This window comes from Pituophis catenifer, unplaced genomic scaffold (genome assembly GCF_029215685.1).
Source record: "Pituophis catenifer annectens isolate HBS135680 unplaced genomic scaffold, rPitCat1.0.hap2 SCAF_2, whole genome shotgun sequence".
In the NCBI taxonomy this organism is placed as follows: domain Eukaryota; kingdom Metazoa; phylum Chordata; class Lepidosauria; order Squamata; family Colubridae; genus Pituophis; species Pituophis catenifer.
In genome coordinates, this window is record NW_027256882.1 from 23353402 (window position 1) to 23373540 (window position 20139).

General features: G+C 43.8%; 1 protein-coding gene across 1 annotated transcript in view; it reads left to right on the forward strand.

Annotated features, from left to right (window-relative positions):
• The first annotated feature begins 794 nt into the window (after positions 1 to 794).
• LOC139311887 (zinc finger protein 11-like) overlaps positions 795 to 20139 on the forward strand; it is a 34334-nt gene continuing 14989 nt past the window's right edge. The window contains exon 1 of the mRNA XM_070936410.1: positions 795 to 2606. Within this exon, the coding sequence (XP_070792511.1) occupies positions 929 to 2606 (1678 nt within the window). The 5' untranslated portion in view covers positions 795 to 928. The remainder of the gene's footprint in view (positions 2607 to 20139) is intronic.

A 20139-nucleotide genomic window follows, 5' to 3' on the forward strand; every position in this document is an offset into this window, starting at 1 on the left:
GATTTTTGCTTCAGGGAGATAACATACCTGCCTAGATTGACTATCTGCTCTGTTTTGCCTCTTTTTTAGAAACTGTTGAAGGCTGCTCTTTTGTGGGTGACTGCATATTCCCTTCTAGGGGGAGAACATGACAGTGATTGTTCAGTTCCAGAGGGGCTTCATTGGAGTGGAGGAGGAGCCATTAGCTCTCAGTTGTTGTTTTCTTCCAAAAATGACACGCTTCCATCGGTCTTCCTCTTTAGGTTCATATATAGGGTCAATTTTTTGAAATGGAACCTGTTTGTTCCCTATTGTGTTCAAACCGCATTGGTGGCCCCAATCAATGTATTTGCATCCTCCCTAAACTATAAAGCAACAATAGGAAGCCATTCTTGGAGGGAGACATAGTCAATCTGTGCTGGCCCAAAGAACAGTGTTCATGGGTTGTACTCTGTACACAAGTAGCTCTACCTGGCACATATAAATCCTATGGGGGCTCTTTCCAGTTCGTCACACGTTATGTAGCATCACCGTCCCGAACACAGGGCAAAAAGGAAAAGGCAGGGATCATCCCCAGTTCAGTCAGACAAATGGGGGGCAACAGGGAGTCTGTCAGCCATCATGCTAAGAAAAGGGAATGGGAGTCCAGCTCCGCAGGGGGGATCCCAGGATTGCTTTGATTCTGGGGGAGGGAATATAATCTTCCAGCTATTATTTCGGCTATTTGGAGAGCCAAAGAAACTAAATCTTCCTCTCTCCTTTTCTTCTTTTATCTTCATCCTGCAGGTGCCACCAAGAAACCCTTTGGACAAAGTTCTGATTGCAGGACCCAATCTGGGTCACTCACCGGGAGCAGAGGTTTCACCTCAGTTTTTGGACTCATGCTGCAGCCCATCCTCCTGCCCATCTTCCAACCTTTTGGCCAAAGTTCTGCTTGTTCGAGTTTCCCATGATGGAAAGCCCTGGAAGTGAGCAGCCCCTGGAAACTATGCAGAGGGGGGAACACTTTGACCAAAGGTCCCCTCAGAGGAATCAGGAGAAACTCTCCAGATGCTCTGAGTGTGGGAAATCCTTTGCTCACCGGTCCCTCCTTTTGATCCACCGGACGCTGCATAAGGGGAATGGATCCCACCTGTGTTTCCTTTGTGGGAACTCCTTTCCTGGAATGTGGAGCTTCGCCAAACATCTCCGGAGCCACCCTGGACTGAAGCCTTACAAATGTGGAGAGTGCGGGGAGCGTTTTGCTAAAGGCTCGAACCTTGGAGCCCACCAGAGAATCCATCAGGGAAAGAGATCTCAGGAATCCTGGAAGCGCTGGGGAACATTTCCTGAGAGACGGCGTCTTTCTAGGCCTCAGAACAGCCTGAGTGAAGAGAAGCCCTGCAAGTGTGTGCAATGTGGGCTGTGCTTTCCTCAAAACTCAGAGCTGCTTAAACATCAGCAAATCCACACCAGAGGGAAACCCTATCAATGTCTGGAGTGTTTTTCCAGCAAATCATGCCTGCTGAAACATCAGAGAATTCACAGTGGGGAAAGACCACATGAGTGTCCAGAATGTGGGAGATCTTTTGGCTACAAGTCAAGCCTAATTCGACATCAGAGACTTCACAGATCCTATCAATGCCCAGAATGTGAGAAACGATTTGTCAGTTCTTCTGAACTTCGGAGACACCAAAGGACACACAAGGGAAAAAAACGACATAAATGTAAGTCACCCCTAATTCGACATCAGGGAATTCACACTGGGGAAGGACTCTATCAGTGCCCAGAATGTGGGAGATCTTTTGGCTACAAGTCAAGCCTAATTCGACATCAGAAAATTCACAGTGGAGAAAGACCCTATCAATGCCCAGAATGTGAGAAAAGATTTGTGCTTTCTTTTGAACTTCGGAGACACCAAAGGACTCACACAGAAAGACTATATAAATGTAAGGATTGTGATAAATGTTTTTCTTTTAAGGAAGCTCTTTTTCGACATCAGAGTATCCATACAGGGGTGAAGCCCTATATGTGCATCGAGTGTGGAACATTTTTCCGTATAAAAGAAAGCCTCAGGATGCATGAGAATGTTCACAGAGGGGAAAAAAAGTTCAAATGTTTAGAATGTGGGAAAGCATTTACTCATTCATCATCCCTTAGAATGCACTGGCAAACCCATACGGGTGAGAAACTCCACAAATGCTCAGTGTGTGAGAAATCTTTCAGCCGGAAAGGTACACTTGTGATTCATCAGAGGATCCACTTAGAGAAGCAATATAAATGTCCGGAGTGTGAGAAAACTTTCCGTTGCAAATATTCTCTTAGAAAACATGAGAGGATTCACAAAGGAGAGAAGCCTTTCAAGCGTGTCCCGAAAAATGAAAAGTGCCCAGAATGTGGGAGATGTTTTGGCAGAAAGGCACACCTAATTCAACATCAGAGACTTCACACCGGAGAAAGACCCTATCAATGCCCAGAATGTGGGAGAAGTTTTGTCTATAAGCAATACCTAATTCGACATCAGAAACTTCACACTGGAGAAAGACCCTATCAGTGCCCAGAATGTGAGAAAACATTTGTGGAGTCTGCTGAACTTCGGAGACATCAGAAGGGGCACACAGGAGAGAGGCCCTATAAATGTGGGGAATGTGGAAAAAGTTTTCTCACAGCAACACTGCTTCGAGTTCATCAGAGAATCCACACAGGGGAGAAGCCATACCTGTGTGTGGAGTGTGGGAAAGGTTTTTCCCAAAAACAACACCTTGGAAAGCATCAAAAAATCCACACTCGGGTGAAGCCATAGAGATGCATAGAGTGTGGTAATGTTTTGCTCAAAAGCAAGACATCAGAAAAATCACATTCAGTTTCCAAAATAGGAAAATGGAAGACAAAATAGAATTGATGAGGAAAAGTGATTTAGGAGAAATGATACAAAAGTATCATTTGGGTATTGTTACAAAAAATACAAATTCAATGTCAAAATAATTCTGAAAAGGGATGGAATCAAATTGAAAAGGATCTAGTAAAATGGAAAAAAATACAATTGTCATTGATTATAGAAGTTCCATAATTAAAAGTGACTATATTACTGGACTGATGTTTCTGTTTTAAACAATACCTATCTGGACAAGGGGTGCACCAAATAATCAATGACAGGAAGATACATGAGAAAAACCAAGAGTTTAATTTGAAACTGTTCAAGACCAAAGAGAAAGAGGATGATTAGGATCGCTTTGGATGAAAGAGTGGGTGTTGCTGAGAAATAAGAGGATTTTAACACAGGAAGGGTATGGCTTTTTTTAATGGTTCAGTTTAGACAATGGAAACATAGGCAGTGCCCAAAAACAACTTTGTGGGTCTCGGCACAAGAAGCATTTGATGGAAAAGAAAGAGTAGAGCACAATAAATGGATTGTAAAGTGTAAAATCCTGATGTCTTATACTTTTTGTCTCATTTCTGTGAATTGCTTTTCCCCATCAATTTGTCAATACAGGTAGTCGACTCAAAAAACAGTTCATTTAGTGACCTTTCGAAGTTACAGTGGCATTGAAAATGTTACTTATGACCATTTCTCAGCATCCCCATGGTCACGTGATCAAAATTCAGCTCCTTGACCACTGATTCACATTTCTGACGGCTGCAGTGCTCCAGGGTCACCTGATCCCCTTTTGCGACCTTTTCACAACCAAAGTTAAGGGAGAAGTCAGATTCACTTAACAACTGTGTTACTAATTTAACATCTGCAGTGAACCACTGTGGCAAGAAAGGTTGTAAATTGTGGAAAACTCACTCATTTATTTATTTTATTTATTTATTTTATTGTATTTCTATACCGCCCTTCTCCTGCAGGACTCAGGGTGGTGTACAGCCAGGATAAAACATTGCATATAAAATTTAAAAACATTTTAAAAAACAAATAATTTTGGCCCGAATTTAAAACATCCCAATTAAAACCGAATTCGATTAAAAACTGAGAGGATGGGATCAAGCCAGCCCAGCAAGATGGAAAAAGTGTGTCTTTAGGGCCCGACGAAAAGTCCGGAGGTCTGATACCGCATCTGATACCTGATGCGTATCTCAGGGGGCAGGTCATTCCAGAGGGCAGGTGCTGCCACAGAGAAGGCTCTCCCCCTGGGGGTCGCCAGCCGGCACTGTCTGGCTGACGGCACCCTGAGGAGGCCCTCTCTGTGTGAGCAAACCGGTCGGTGGGAGGCTGTTGGCGGCAGTACGCGGTCTCGTAGATACCCCGGCCGTAAGCCATGGAGTGCTTTAAAGGTGGTCACCAACACCTTGAAGCGCACCCAGAAGACCACTGGGAGCCAGTGCAGCTCGCGTAGGAGAGGTGTTATATGTGAGCGTCCCATGCTTCCCATAATCCCCCACGCGGCCGCATTCTGGACCAACTGCAACCTCCGGGTGCACCTCAAGGGGAGCCCCATGTAGAGAGCATTGCAGTAGTCCAGGGGGGAAGTGACGAGTGCTTGAGTGACCGTGCGTAGGGAGTCCCGATCCAGAAAGGGACGCAACTGGCGTATCAGGCGAACCTGATAAAAAGCCCCCCAGGCCACGGCCGTCCTATTGCTCTTCTAAAGAGAGCCGTGCGTCCAGGAGGACGCCTAAGTTGCAAGACCTCTCCGTGGGGGCCAGTGATTCGCCCCCAATAGCCAGCGATGGCACCAGCTGGCTATATCGGGATGCTGGAAGCCGCAGCCACTCGGTCTTGGAAAGGTTGAGTCGGAGCCTGTTTCTCCCCATTCAGGCCCGCACGGCCTCCAGGCACTGGGGCATCACTTCAAGGGCATCATTGGGGTGGCCTTGGGTGGAGATGTACGGCTGAGTGTCATCAGCGTACTGATGGAACTCCACCCCAAAGCCACGGATGATCTCACCCAGCGGCTTTACATAAATGTTGAACAGAAGGGGCGAGAGGACCGACCCTTGTGGCACCCACAAACAAGGCGCCTTGGGGTCGACCACTGCCCCCGTCAACACGGATTGCGACCGGTCAGAGAGGTAGGAGGAGAACCACCGCAGAACGGTGCCCCCCACCCCCAGCCCCTTCAACCAGTGCAACATGATACCATGGTCGATGGTATCAAAAGCCGCTGAGAGATCTAACAGGACCAGGATAGAGGAACAGCCCCTATCCTGAGCCCTCCAGAGATCATCCACCAACGCGACCAATGCCGTTTCCGTGCTGTGCCCAGGCTGGAAGCCGGACTGGAGCGGGTCTAGATAGACAGCTTCATCCAGGTACCGGGGAAGCTGCCACGCCACCACACTCCCAACAACCTTCGCAACGAAGCGAACGTTGGAGACTGGACGATAGTTAGCCAAAATAGCTGGATCCAGAGAGGGCTTCTTGAGGAGGGGCCTCACCACCGCTTCTTTCAAAGCGGCCGGCAGGACCCCCTCACTCAGAGAAGCATTAACAATCCCCTGGAGCCAGCCTCGTGTAACCTCCAGGGAAGCCAGTATCAACCAGGAGGGGCACGGGTCCAATGAACATGTGGTCAAGTTCAGCCATCCCAGGATCCTGTCCACGTCTTCGGGAGCAACAGGATCAAACTCCTCCCAGATAACACTCTCAAGACCTGCCTCAGTCATCCCGTCCGGACTTAATACTTAACAAGTATTTCACTTAAGAACAGAGATTTTGGGCTCAATTGTGGTCATAAGAAGAGGCCTACCTATAGATGACAAACAGAGTTGTTAGAACAGGAATATGAAGAATACGACTGACCTGTCTCTAAATACTACAGTTTGTTTTTTGCTTTGTTATAGAGCAGTGATGGCTAACCTTTTTGCCATTGCGTGCCAAAAGCGGGGGGAGCGAAGGGGGGGGGGGTCACAAGTGCGCGTGCCCACACCCATAATTCAATGCGCCCCACCCCCCATGCATCCGTGAACAACCCTCCCACGCTTCCGGCACGCAATAGCATGGTGGGGCTGGCAGGCCTGTTTTTCACCCTCCCCAGGCTCCAGAGGCTTTCTAGGAACCTGGGGAGGGCAAAAAATCAACCCCCCCGAGGCCGGAAATGGCCCATTTTCTGACTTCAGGAGAGACTGGAAGACCCATTTTTCGCCCTCCCCATGCTCCAGAGGCTTTTTAGGAGCCTGGGTAGGGCGAAAACAGCCTTCCCCACCCCCGGAGGCCCTCTGGGGGCTGGAAACGGCCTGTTTAGTGACTTCTGTTGGCCCAGAAGGCCTGAAAATCAGCTGGCCGGCGCACACATGCGCGCTGGAGCTAAACTAGGGCAACGCTCATGTGCCCACAGATATGGCTCCACATGCCACCTGTGGCACGCGTGCCATAGATTCGCCATCGCAGTTATAGAACCTCCGATTACAATCTCAGTCATACAAATGTTAACTGCACTACTAACGGGGGCAGCTTCCTGCCCACGTTAGTACTCCCTTGTCTTTCTTGGTGGTCTTAATTTGCCTCTTATTAATCGGATCCTAAACGAATGTACAACTGAACCTGTACATGGAACCATTTACAATGCTGTTACAACTCTGGGGCTGGAGCAGTTGGTAACGGACAACCCTAGGCTCAAGAATTGCTTAGATCTCATCTTCTGTAATACTTAAATTCAATTTATGGCTTATAAATTAAAGAACCATATTCCAACAGCGATCACAGCATGATAGATTTTTGTCTCAATTTATGTCCTTGCAAACAGGGGCATAATGACGATACTTCAAAGTATAACTTTAAAAAAGCCAACTATAATCTCATAGCTGCTGACCTCGCATCCCTTGACTGGCACCTTCTGTTCAGAGTTTGTAAAACTGCAGATGACTATTATAACACTTTTTTTACTCTAAATCCATAGAGTCTGTTAGGGTGTGTGTAAAAAGTATTTGTTGCTTGTGCAACGAGCAGAGCAGAAACACACAGGGAAGGAGATAAACGTCCAGCTCATGTGAGAATAATACTTTATAGATAACAAGCAGTCTCGGTGTAAGTAAAACAGTCCAAGGTCATAAACAGTAATATCAGTCCAGTAAGTATCTTCCCTTACCAAAGCAAACAGACTTTAGTAACTCTTGGTATACAGTACCATATAATAGACGCAGTAAGCAACAGGATACAATCAGGTATCAATCCGGAAGAAGCAGGAAGAAGCAGGAAGAAGGAACGCTTCTCTGTGCTGCTTATTTATGCACTGTAGCCTAATTACAGGGTTCAGCAAACCCTGATTACATGGCTCAGTTGTTTCTTAAAGAAACAGATATTGCCTGACCAACAAGTTAGGAGTAAGCTGCAAGCTGAACCTAACATTCTCCCCATTGGGCAGGACAATATACACAATAGATACAGAAACAAAAATACACATCCAAATCATACATTGTACAGTGGTATCAGTTACATTTCAGATTCTTAATCCAAATCTTTCACAACAATTGGTGTGTTTAATGGCACCTTGCGCTTTGGTAAAATTGTCGGCAATATTGTCCTCTGATGCACAATATTCCAATGTAATCATGTTATCCTTAACACATTGCCGAACATTCAGATAACGTATATCAGTGTATTTAGTCCTTGTCTTTACAGCAAGATTCGTTGCCATTTTAATGGCTGCCTGGTTATCTTCATAAACCGTAATAGGATAATCCATTATGAATCCAATATCTTCCATCAACTGTTTATAATAAATCAATTCAGTACATGTAAGTGATAGACAAGAAAATTCCGCTTCCATGGTAGACAAACTGATGTGTTTCTGGCGAATTGATTTCCATCCAATCAGGCAGTTATCCAACATGATTGCTATTCCAGACGTAGATTTTCTGGCAAAACTGGCATCAGCATATGCCTTTAATATCATATTGGCATTTGGTTCTAAATACATAGCAAAATGCAATGTTCTTTTAAGATACCTAAGAACACGTTTAGCAGCCTGCCAATGCCTATCAGTAGGCTCTGAACTATATTGTGCTAGTTGATTAACACTAAAAGCTATATCAGGCCGTGTCCAGTTGCTCAAATACGACAAACTGCCTATTAATGATTGATACAGTTCTTTACTGAACTGTGGACTCTGCAAACTATCCTGTTGGAATTCTTGTGCCATAGGAGTCTTGGCAGGTTTACATAATTCCATCCCATATTTTGTCAACAATTTGCAGATCTTATTAGATTGTGAAATTTTAAATCCTCTAGATGTTTTCAGGATATCCAGCCCTAGATAATGCCGTATATGTCCTAGATTTCTGAGTTTAAATTTTGTTTGCAACTGACCGATAATCTCTCTGGCCTCAGCGTCAGTTCTGGTAATTATGGCAATGTCGTCTGTAAAGAGTAACAAGAATGAAACACATCCATCCTGTTCTTTTTTAAACAGACATTTATCTGCTACGCCCTCATAGAACCCAATGTTATGTAATTCCTGCACTATACATTGGTTCCACTCGTAACCTGATTGCCTTAAACCATATAGGCTTTTCTGTAGCCTCCAACACTCAGTTCTATCCTGTGTATCATAACCAGGAGGTTTCTTCATATATATTGTATGCCTCAACAGAGCGTTCAAGTAAGCTATTTCGACATCTAAATGAGTAATAGAGCATTTATTTCTAGCTGCCCAAACTAGCATCGTTCTCAAAGTGCTCGCTCGTAAACTTGGAGCAAAAACCTCATCATAGTCTCTATCTGTCTGTGAGAACCCTTGTGCAACAAGCCGAGCTTTATGGGTTACTACCCCATCTACACTTTTCTTTACCTTATAGACCCACCTACAGCCTATAAGTTTCTCATTTGGTGGTATTCTTACAACTTCATAGACACCAAGCCTCTTCAAAGAATCAATTTCTCTATCCATTGCCTCTTGCCAGACTTTTTGCTCCTTTTCTGGATATAATTTTATATCATGATAACTGGATGGTTCGATATCTACTTGGCAAACCACTGTGGCTTTATAGCAATCTGGTGGATGCCGGTCCCTGGAAGATCGTCTAGGCATAACAGGACTAACATCTGGTATATTGGGTTCATCCTCCCCTAACCCTAATTCCTGTTCCTGTTCTTCCACCTTAATAGATGGTTTATCATCCATCTCAGATGAACTATCATCAGGAATATGGTCTACCTTAACATCTACATCTGTAAAACCATAGTCTGCTTTTTCTAACCTGTCCCAGCCTTCATGTTCTAGGAATTTAGCATTAGCGCTACACAAAACTTTTGTTGTTCCTTTTTCCCAGAACCTATAGGACCTATGGTTAGCTTCATAGCCAACAAAAATCATTTTCTTTGCTCTCTGTTGGTCCTTCCTTCTCTGACTAACTGGTATATGCACCCAGGCTGGTGCACCAAAAGTATGAATATAACTTAAATCAGGCTTCCTCCCGTGCCATAAAGTAAAAGGTATTTTTCCTGTAGAGGAGTGCACCACATTATTTAAAATATGATTGGCACATAGTATTGCTTCTCCCCACAATTTATCAGGTAAACAAGCATCAGCCAGCATAGTCCTAGTCATAGCTTGTAGGGTCTGGCCTCTTCGTTCAATATATGCATTATGTTCCGGCCGAAAAGGGGCAGAACGTTTATGCTGTATCCCAGCATCCTTCAAAAACTTAGCCAACTGATGGTTAGTAAACTCAGTTCCATTGTCAGTAACAATGCATTTCACCTTAAACCTCTGCTTCCTTTCAACAAAACGAAGCCAATTTGTGATACATTGAAACGTATCACTTTTGGACTTCATAAGGTAGCAAAAACCATATCTGGTAAAGTGATCAACTATACTCAAAATATAGCATGCTCCCCCTAAACTGGGTTTCTTTGGTCCTATTAAGTCTAAAAAGACTACCTCCAAAGGTTTAGTTGTTTTAAACCCATTGCAGCGGTTTGCAGGTGTAACTTTACTTTTATGCTGGTTACAAGTATTACAGTTCAGGTATTTGCTGCAAGCCCTTAATTTTATGCCTTTAGACTGCTTAACAGTCAAATTCAACAACCTGAAATTCAGATGACCAAGCCTTCTATGTAGTAAATGTACGCATTCATCATGAGGCTTTACATTTCCAAATTTAGCTTTTGACTGAACTAACAGTAATGACTTATCCCTAATGACAAATAAGTCGTTTTCTAATTCTGCAGTAACTACAGTGCCTTCACATTCCAGCAAACATCTGTTGTTTTTAAAAGTTACTGTAAACCCAGAATGTAGTAATGACTTTACAGATAAAAGGTTATATTTCAAACTAGGGATATAAAGCATGGGTAAAGGGTGCTTACTGATAGAACATTGAACAAGTCCCTTCCCAGCTACAGTCACATTCCAGCCATTAGCTAATTTGACCTTTTTAGTACTTTTCTTCATATTTAGAAACAGTTTTCTGTTTTCTGTTATTGATTGAGAGGCACCACTATCAATCACCCACCAATCATCTTTTATATTAATAGATGAACTGGTTGCTAAATTACACCCTTTCCTGGGTTTAGCAGAGTTTCTAGCAGACACTTTCCTATTTTTACAATATTTTGCAATGTGCCCCTTAGCCCCACATGCATAACAGCGTTTAACAATATTGACATTCTCATATACAGCTTCCATTTTTGGTTGCTGTTGCATCCTTAACTGGTCTCGTTCTTGCCTACGTTTGGCTTCATCCAGTAACCTACCAGTTATACTGGCCAATGTTAGTTCATCTCTAGACAATACTTCTAATGATGAAACAAAAGAGTCATAACTGTCATCCAACGATGAAAGAATAATATAAACTTGCTGCAGTTCAGTAAACACAAGGTCTTTCTCATGTAGCTCCTGGAAAAGCCCTGTCATAGAGTCCAGGTGAGCCATCATGTCTCCTCCTTTCTGAAGATGTAAGCGAAATAATTTCCGTGTCAGGTAGATATGGACGCCCACAGAGTCACGAACGTAGAGCTTCTTTAGCTTTGACCAACACCTCGCAGCAGACTCTTCGCCCCGGAAATGGACAAGTTGCTGGTCTCCCAGTGTCAGGCCAATGATGCATAAAGCACGCTCGTTGTCCCTGTGAAACTTTGCTATCTTTTTGGCATCTTCTTCGTCATCAGCATTCAGTGCAGTTATGTCCGGTGGATTATTAACCATGTCCCACAGTCCTTCTTTTCGCAAAAATAGACAGCATTTTGTGGACCAGGTAACATAGTTCGTTCCATCCAACCGGGTTATGGTAGAATAACTTGTACCTTGCTCAAAAGCCATCATCTTGACTACTACACCCACTGCCTGCACTTCTCACTTCCACAAAAACAAATTAAAGAGCCCTGGAACGTTCTGGGCCCATAACCAATGTTAGGGTGTGTGTAAAAAGTATTTGTTGCTTGTGCAACGAGCAGAGCAGAAACACACAGGGAAGGAGATAAACGTCCAGCTCATGTGAGAATAATACTTTATAGATAACAAGCAGTCTCGGTGTAAGTAAAACAGTCCAAGGTCATAAACAGTAATATCAGTCCAGTAAGTATCTTCCCTTACCAAAGCAAACAGACTTTAGTAACTCTTGGTATACAGTACCATATAATAGACGCAGTAAGCAACAGGATACAATCAGGTATCAATCCGGAAGAAGCAGGAAGAAGCAGGAAGAAGGAACGCTTCTCTGTGCTGCTTATTTATGCACTGTAGCCTAATTACAGGGTTCAGCAAACCCTGATTACATGGCTCAGTTGTTTCTTAAAGAAACAGATATTGCCTGACCAACAAGTTAGGAGTAAGCTGCAAGCTGAACCTAACAGAGTCCTTAATCTGTACATATCAAAAATGACCTCTAAAACTAAAAAGAGCAAATTACCCATAGCAATAAGTAAATTGCAATCCAAGAAAAAATCTCTTTGGTGAGAAGACAAAACTGGCTAGGTACCTAACTTTAAAAGCCGTTACAAAGCCTTATGCCACCAGATAAAGGTCGAATGTACCAACCACTATTGCAGACAGAAGGAAGCAGTGCTAAACTTGGTCCACCTGCCATCTGGAACGAGCTCCCCCGGGAGATACGGAGGATCCCGGATTTCCGCACTTTCCGCTGCGCCCTCAAAACATTCTTGTTCCAGCAGAATGGTCTGGCCTAACCTCCCTTTTAATTGCTTTTAAATTTGTTTTAAATTGGGGTGTTTTAAATTGGGCCAAAGTATTTAATGTATTTTAAATGGTTTTTAATGTTTTGTATTATGTGTATTTTACCTTTTTGGCTGTTCACCGCCCTGAGTCCTTTGGGAGTAGGGTGGTATATAAATTTAATTATAAATAAATAATTAAATTAAATTAAATTAAATTAAATTAAATTAAATGCAGCTGCGTCCACTTCGCAAAAAATTATTTAATACCACTGACAATGCTGCCATACTAGAAAGCAACCTCGACTATGTCTTAATGGTCGCATAATTGGCAACTCCAAGTCTTGATTTATAAATGCTCTGTCCTACACATTGGCAAAAAAAAATAATCAGAATCCGAATTACAAGTTAGGCGGTACTGATCTCACAGACGACTCTCACTTTGTCAAGGACCTAGGAGTACTCATCTCCAGACCTCGCTATAAAAGCATTGCCAAAAAAGCATTAAGACTCGTTAACTTAATTTTGCAAAGCTTCTCTTCTGGTAATACTGTATTGTTAACTAAAGAGTATAAAACCTTTGCCAGACCAATTCTTGAATACTGTTCACCTGCTTGGAATCCCTATTGTATATAGAGCAGGTCCAGAAGTATTTCATAGGAAGAGTACTGCGCTCCTCTGCTCATCATAGAATTCACTACGCCACCAGGCTAGAAATCCTGGGCCTGGACAATCTGGAACTCTGACGACTGTGGAGATGTTTTGTTGAAAAGTCACACCTAATTTCGACATCAGAGATTTCACACTGGAGACAAACCCTATTAATGTCCAGAATGTGAGAAAAGATTTGTGGAGTCTGCTCAAAATTGAGACATCAGAAAAACCACATGGGAAAAGCTCCAGTATGCCCTGATGGTAGAACAGTTTTTCATAGTGGATTAATCCCTTAAAATCATATAAAAGTTTGTAAGCTTTGTTAAATTTTAGAAAAACATAAAGTATAAGAAAACGAAGGAGAAAGAACTAAAAAAATGGGCGGGGGGAAGTAAAATTGGAGAGTGGATACAAAAAGGGAAATAGCTACAGAGAAAAAGTAACTTCCAACTTCCTGCAATCCAGGTAAAATCCTAAGTATCAGTAAGTCTTTGAATTAGAATAAACCATAACAAACAGTATGTTTATTATTATAAACATTTAAATTATAAAAATCCAGGTTTAAATTTCATTTCTTTCAATTTACAAGGAAATCCAAGAGTGGTTTCCAAGTAGAAGGAATGTAGACAAAGTTTTTTTTACCCAAAGCAGTCAACTTCCCCATCCATTCTTCCATTCTAGGTTTATGTGAGTTTTTACATCTGTGTGTGAAGAGAGCCTTGCTGCTGTTGTCATATAGAAGGGGTGTTGGTCTTACCTTTGGTTATCACCTTTAGAGCGCTCCATGGCTTAGGATCTGGTTATCTACGGGACCGCCTGCTACCACCAATAGCCTCCCACCGACCAGTACGCTCCCATAGAGAGGGGCTCCTCCGGGTGCCGTCGGCCAAACAATGTCGACTGGCGGCCCCCAGGGGGAGAGCCTTCTCTGTGGAGGCACCTACTATCTGGAACGAGCTCCCCCCCGAGATACGGAGGATTCCGGATCTGCGTACCTTCTGTCGCACGCTTAAGACGTTCCTATTCCAGCAAGCCGGCCTGACCTAAACTTCTCCGCTTTTAAATGGGAATTTTAAATTTGGTTTTAAATTATTGGGGTTTTAAATATGGTTCAGCCAAATTTATTTAATTTGTTTTATCTCTATTTTAAATTTTGTACTTTCATGTTTTATTTTTATGGCTGTTCACCGCCCTGAGTCCTTCGGGAGTAGGGCGGTATATAAATTCAATAAATACAAATACAAATACAATACCTGATACGCTCCTCGGTGTGCTGAGAGAGAATCCAGGAATCGGTTAACTCTGTCTCGTAGCTCATTAGACTGAGTCTGTCAAAGTTGTGGGGACACGCCTCCCTTTGCCCGTGGTCCCCAGTTTTGATGAAGGCGTAGTGACTGACTTGACATGTTTTGGCTCTAATGGTGCCCACTCCTGGACTCAGGACCAGACGGTCTCCAGGGTTTAGATAGATTCTCTCTCAACACACTGAGAAGGAGTGTATCAGGTAAGACCAACACCCCTTCTCCAGTGTGCTGATGAGAGAATCCAGGAATGGGACATACCAAAGCTGGCTTGTCCTATGGGCGGGCAGTGGTCTGGGCCGGAGTCCCCGGTTCTGTGTGCACCCTCCGGAGGCCTCACCTGCCGAAATCTGCTTCAGCCGAAGTGAAGGCGTTGAGTTGGTAGTGCCTTATGAACAAGGATGGAGAGGACCATGTTGCTGCTCAACAGATTTCATCGGTGGGGCCCTGTGTCACCCACACAGATGGGGTGTACTTCCAGGTGAAGTCCAACCACAGGACCGCAGATGGGGGCCAACCACAGGACCACCCTATTCTAGTGGGACACTGACAGGTCCTTCCTTATAGAGAGCTGTTAGTTCAGAAATCTGGCCAACGTGATGGCCACGAGGAAGGCTACTTTGTAGGTAAGGAAGCGCAGGCTGGCTGAACAGAGCAGCTCGAAGGGTGTAGGGCTGAGAGCCTGCAGGACTTTGGGCAGGTCCCATGTAGGGTAGCCATGTACCACTGGAGGTCTTAAATTGGTTCTCAACCTTCCTAATGCCACGACCTTTTAATACAGTTCCTCATGTTGTGGTGACCCCCAACCAGGGGTGGGTTCTAAATTTTTTTACTACCGGTTCTGTGGGTGTGGCTTATATTGTGGGCGTGGCTTGGAGGTCATGTGACTGGGTGGGCGTGGCTAGCTGGTCATGTGACCGGGTGGCCATGGCTATGTGCATAGGGACTACTCAGAGGGCTGAAAAAAGTCATTTCTGACATGTCCTCGCACTTTTGACTGGTCCTCACACTTATGACCATCCTCACATTTATGCCCGTGCTAATGTGGATAAAAGAAAGGAATCATACAGAGTCAGATACATGAACTCTGAGAGATCCTCTCTATTCACATTATTATAAGAGAGAAAAGTGCTTGCTTGGAGATTACATTAAAAGCAGCTAAACCCCATTAAGTGGTAATATATCTTCTGATGAGACCTAGATGTCACGGAAGGACAGCCATATGGAAAACATCTGAGTGACCTCACTGTGAATGACACAAGGACATATATGTTACAAAGAATTACTTAATCCAATAAATTTACCTAAGGACAGCAGTAAATTTCCCATTAACAACTACAGCACTTAAGAAAGGTTGTCTAGCTAAAGATAATCTTATAAACTAAAAATAATGGTTTACTAATGGTTTAGTAATTAGATGAACATATTATCAAATGTATGTAACCATATATGGAAAATGCATGATCTCACCGAATCCTTTGTCTTAGAAATGTATAAAAACAGTTGTATCAGAGTTCTTTCCAGGTTCAAAGCTTCAGGTACAAAACTGGCTCTGAACCTTGCGCAATAAAACTGTCTCTGGCTGACCCAGGAATGTTGTTTGGTCCCTTCATTCTACAACAGTGCAGCATTCTTAACAACCATGTCACTCATTTCACAACTGCTTCTCTTCACCATGGTGATAAGATAGGGCAAAAAACGTAAAATGTGAGGACAGTCGTAAATTCGAGGACTGGTCAAAAGTGCGAGGACCGGTCAAAAATAACTTTTTCAGCCCTCTAAGTAGTCCATGTGCACAAAAGGACTACTCAGAGGGCTGAAAAATTTGATTTCTGACAGGTCCTCGCACTTTTGACCGGTCATCATTTATGCCCATTGTAGCATTCTTAACAACCGTGTCACCAAAACGTAAAATATGAGGACAGTCGTAAGTTTGAGGACTGGTCAAAAGTGTGAGGACCAACCAGTCAAAAATAACTTTTTCAGCCCTCCGAGTAGTCCATATCGTATCTGGATCCGTTCCAGTCGGGTTTCAGGCCTGGGTACAGCATGGAAACGGCATTTGTCGCGTTGGTTGATGATCTCTGGAGGGCTCGGGACAGGGGTTGCTTCTCAGTCCTGGTCCTGTTAGATCTCTCAGCGGCTTTTGATACCATCGACCATGGTATCATGCTGCACCGGTTGGAAGAGTTGGGGGTGGGAGGCACCATACTAAGGTGGTTCTCCTCCTTTCTCTCTGACCGGTCGCAGTCTGTGTTGACGGGGGCAGAGGTTGAACCCGAGGCCCCTCATATGTGGGGTGCTGCAGGGATCGGTCCTCTCGCCCCTTTTGTTCAACATTTATGTAAAGCCGCTGGGCGAGATCATCCGTGGTTTTGGGGTGGTACTTCACCCCAAAACCACGGATGATCTCGCCCAGCAGCTCGCCCAGTGGTCCACCCCGGACCACCCCAACGATGCCCTTGAAGTGATGTCCCAGTGCCTGGAGGCCGTACGGATCTGGATGGGGAGGAACAGGCTCAGGCTCAACCCATCCAAGACCGAGTGGCTGTGGTTTCCGACGTCCCGATATAGTCAGCTGGTGCCATCGCTGACTATTGGGGGCAAATCATTGGCCCCCACGGATAGGGCTCGCAACTTGGGTGTCCTCCTGGATTCACGGCTGTCTTTAGAAGAGCATGTGATGGCCGTGACCGGGAGGATTTTCCATCAGGTTCGCCTGATCCGCCAGTTGTGTCCCTATCTAGATCGGGACTCCCTACACACAGTCACTCATGCCCTCGTTACCTCTCGTTTGGACTACTGCAACACTCTCTACATGGGGCTCCCCTTGAGGTGCACTCGGAGGCTCCAACTGGCGCAGAGTGCGGCTGCGCGGGTGGTGATGGGAACGACATGGAGTTCCCATGTAACACCTCTTCTGCGCGAGCTGCACTGGCTCCCGGTGGTCTTCCGAGTGCACTTCAAGGTTCTGGTTATCACCTTTAAAGCTGATCTGTCCCCGTCCACACACACACACACAAACACAGCCAGCCGAGGGTTAAGGAAACACTTTGGAACACACCCAGTTTCTTTATCTCCAACTTGGCAGCGATAGACACACCGTCTGCCAAGTGCCTTTATTTCCACAGAAAAACAGAAAGATACTCAGCTTCCAAATGTCCAACAACAATAAATATTCCTCCCAGCAGTTTCGAACGAGGCTTTAGTGACTATCCAAGGTTAGTTTTGTTCGTCACAAGGATCACTGACCACCACCCTCTATTATATAGTCTCTGGGGTGTGGTCCAGTGACTCAGTTCTAATCCCTAGCACGCCTCCTGAGCTGCTGCAATCGTTTATCATGCCTTCGGAGGCGTGCATCCAGGAATGATGTTTCTTCTCCGCTTTCATCCGAGCCACCTGTCTCCCTGCTAATCTCCTCTCCCTCGGCCGGCACCTGAAACAGTGCCAGAGGGGAGGGGCCTGGAGAGGGAGGCCTGGCTGACTCCTGTTCCTCATGCTCGGAGCTTTCTTCCTCCGATGGGACAGGCTCAGAGGGCGGGGCCACAACAAAAGCGCTCCATGGCTTAGGACCTGGTTATTTACGGGACTGCCTGCTACCACCAATAGCCTCCCACCGGCCAGTACGCTCCCATAGAGAGGGGCTCCTCCGGGTGCCGTCGGCCAAACAATGTCGGCTGTCGGCCCCTAGGGGGAGAGCCTTCTCTGTGGGGGCACCTACGATCTGGAACGAACTCCCCCCGGAGATACGTAGGATCCCGGATCTGCGCACCTTCCGCCGCGCACTTAAGACTTTTCTATTTTATCAAGCTGGCCTGGCCTAAATCTTCCCCCTTTTTAAATCTGGAAATTTTAAATTTTAAATTCGTCTTATTTATAGGGTCATGGGTAAGGCGTTTTAAATTGGGGAGCCATTTTGGACTTAATTCTGTTTTAAACGTATTTTAATGTTTATATTGGATGTTTTTTAATTTTGGGTGTACACCGCCCCGAGTCCTTCGGGAGAGGGGGCGGTATAAAAATCTAATAAATAAATAAATAAAATAAATATGCATAAAAGGATACAGCAATAGAGAGGGATGAAGGAAGGGAAGGGAAAGAGTAGGAGTGAGGGTAAGAGAGGGAGGAAGAGAGGAGGAGAAGGAGAAAGGAAGAGGAAGTAGGGAGGAGAAGAAGGGGGGAAGAGAAAGTAAGAAGGAAAGAAAAGAGAGAGGTGGTAGGTTTGAGGAGAAAGATTGTTGTACAATAAAAAAGATGAAAGGGAAGAAAGCCAACCCCAAACAAATATAAAGATATTAAGATAAAGAATGAATTGTTAAACTTTAAAGAATAAAAGAGAACAAATATGAATAAATAGCAATAGGTAGAAACACACATACAAACATACAATGTATTTTCTTTGAACAGAGTATTTGGCCGGTTCACAAATTTAAACAGTGTTTAGTCATTTCAATTAAATTTACAATTTCTATATTTCCTTTTTGCCATATTTATTCCTCATCTATTTTTTTTAAAAAACCAATATTACCCTTCATCCTCATCTCTAATCTTAATCAAATTCAATTTTTCCCTTCTATATTACACCCCTTCGCATTGTCATCTATTTTTATATCCATTCTCACATTGGTTAATTAATTAATTAATACAAATTCAACATTTTAATATAAGTCAATTAGTTATTAACTATCTTTTTTGTATATTAATCAATATGAACATGAATATTCCAATTATTTCCATGCAATCCAATTTCTTACAAATCAATTAATTATATTTACCAATAATAATAAACCAAATAATTTCCCCCATATATTCCTCCAAACCACAACTTAACCATTTCTGCTTTCAACACAATATACAATTAATAGTATCTCAATTATTACAATTCCCTAGTTAAATAGAGCTTTTTTTCTTTTGTGTTTTAAAATCTTGAACCTCCTCTTTTGCCCTAAATTTCCCATTGTTTGCAGTTTTGCACCTACCTTTTTTGGTGAGAAAAAAGAAAAAGAAATCTCTCTGCGCCTCATTTTGTCATGTTGCAGCAAAGACCCTGCTTTACTTTCAGTTTTGCTTTTTCAGCATAGTTAGGGGGAAAAAAATCTGCTCCAGCAATTTACCTTTTTGCAGCTAGCTAGCAATAGAGCCCTCCGCAAAACAGCTGAGAGCAAATCAGCTGAGAGTTGGGAGGCCGATCAAATCAATTTATGGTAATTAACCTATGCTGAAGCTGAAAGGGGCTGTTTTTTCTATTTTTGCAGGCATTAGTCTACTCATTTGTTTTCTTTTAACACTGATCAGCTGTAGAGCGTCCCTTTGAAGCCCCGCGGCAAGAGTTTAAACAGGTTTTTTTCCCTCTAGCCATCAGGAGGCAGCAATAAATTGGGAGTGGGCGGGGTAAGCGAACGGCGAACGGAGGCAGAGGGTGAGGGTGAGTGAAGGTGTGGGGGGGGGGCGAGAAAAGGCTTTGGCAACCCCTGTGAAATGGCTGTTCGACCCCCAAAGGGGTCGCGACCCCCAGATTGAGAACGGCTGACTTAGACAGACACAGTCTAATGAGCTACAAGACATACTTAACCCATTCCTGGATTCTCTTGTCAGCACACTGTAAAAAAATCTAGTTTTCTTTACCCAAAGCACTCAACTTCCCCATCCATTCTTACATTCTGGGTATATGTGAGTCCTTCCATCTCTGTGTGAAGAGAACTTTGCAGCTGTTGTCATATAGAAAAACAAAGTTCCAGTGTTTCTTCACTCTAGTCATCTACCAAATCTAGAAGAAAAGCCTCTGATCTTGTGTTCTAATATGAGTTTCTTGTAAGCAAATAACATCATTATTAAATTGTCTCAGATAATGAAATATCTTCCTTCTTTTCTGTGGTGAATTCAGTCCATTCACATTCCAAGATAAAAACTTAATTGTCATTTGTAGTCTCTTGAAGCGTTAAGAGCATTTGCTGAAGTTTCTGTTCCAGACTGGTAGTCTTCGGCTTAGCTCCTCCCATAGCTTTGGATTTTTGTGCTTTACCATTGACTCCCTTCTTATCTTGCGATAACTTAGATCTATGCTGTTGTTGTTTCTCTAGAATTTGTTTATAAGCTGCTCGCGTTATACGCTGATCTTTAGCTTTATACGACATCAACTCGAGATCCACTGCCACTTCTCTTGTATTTTTG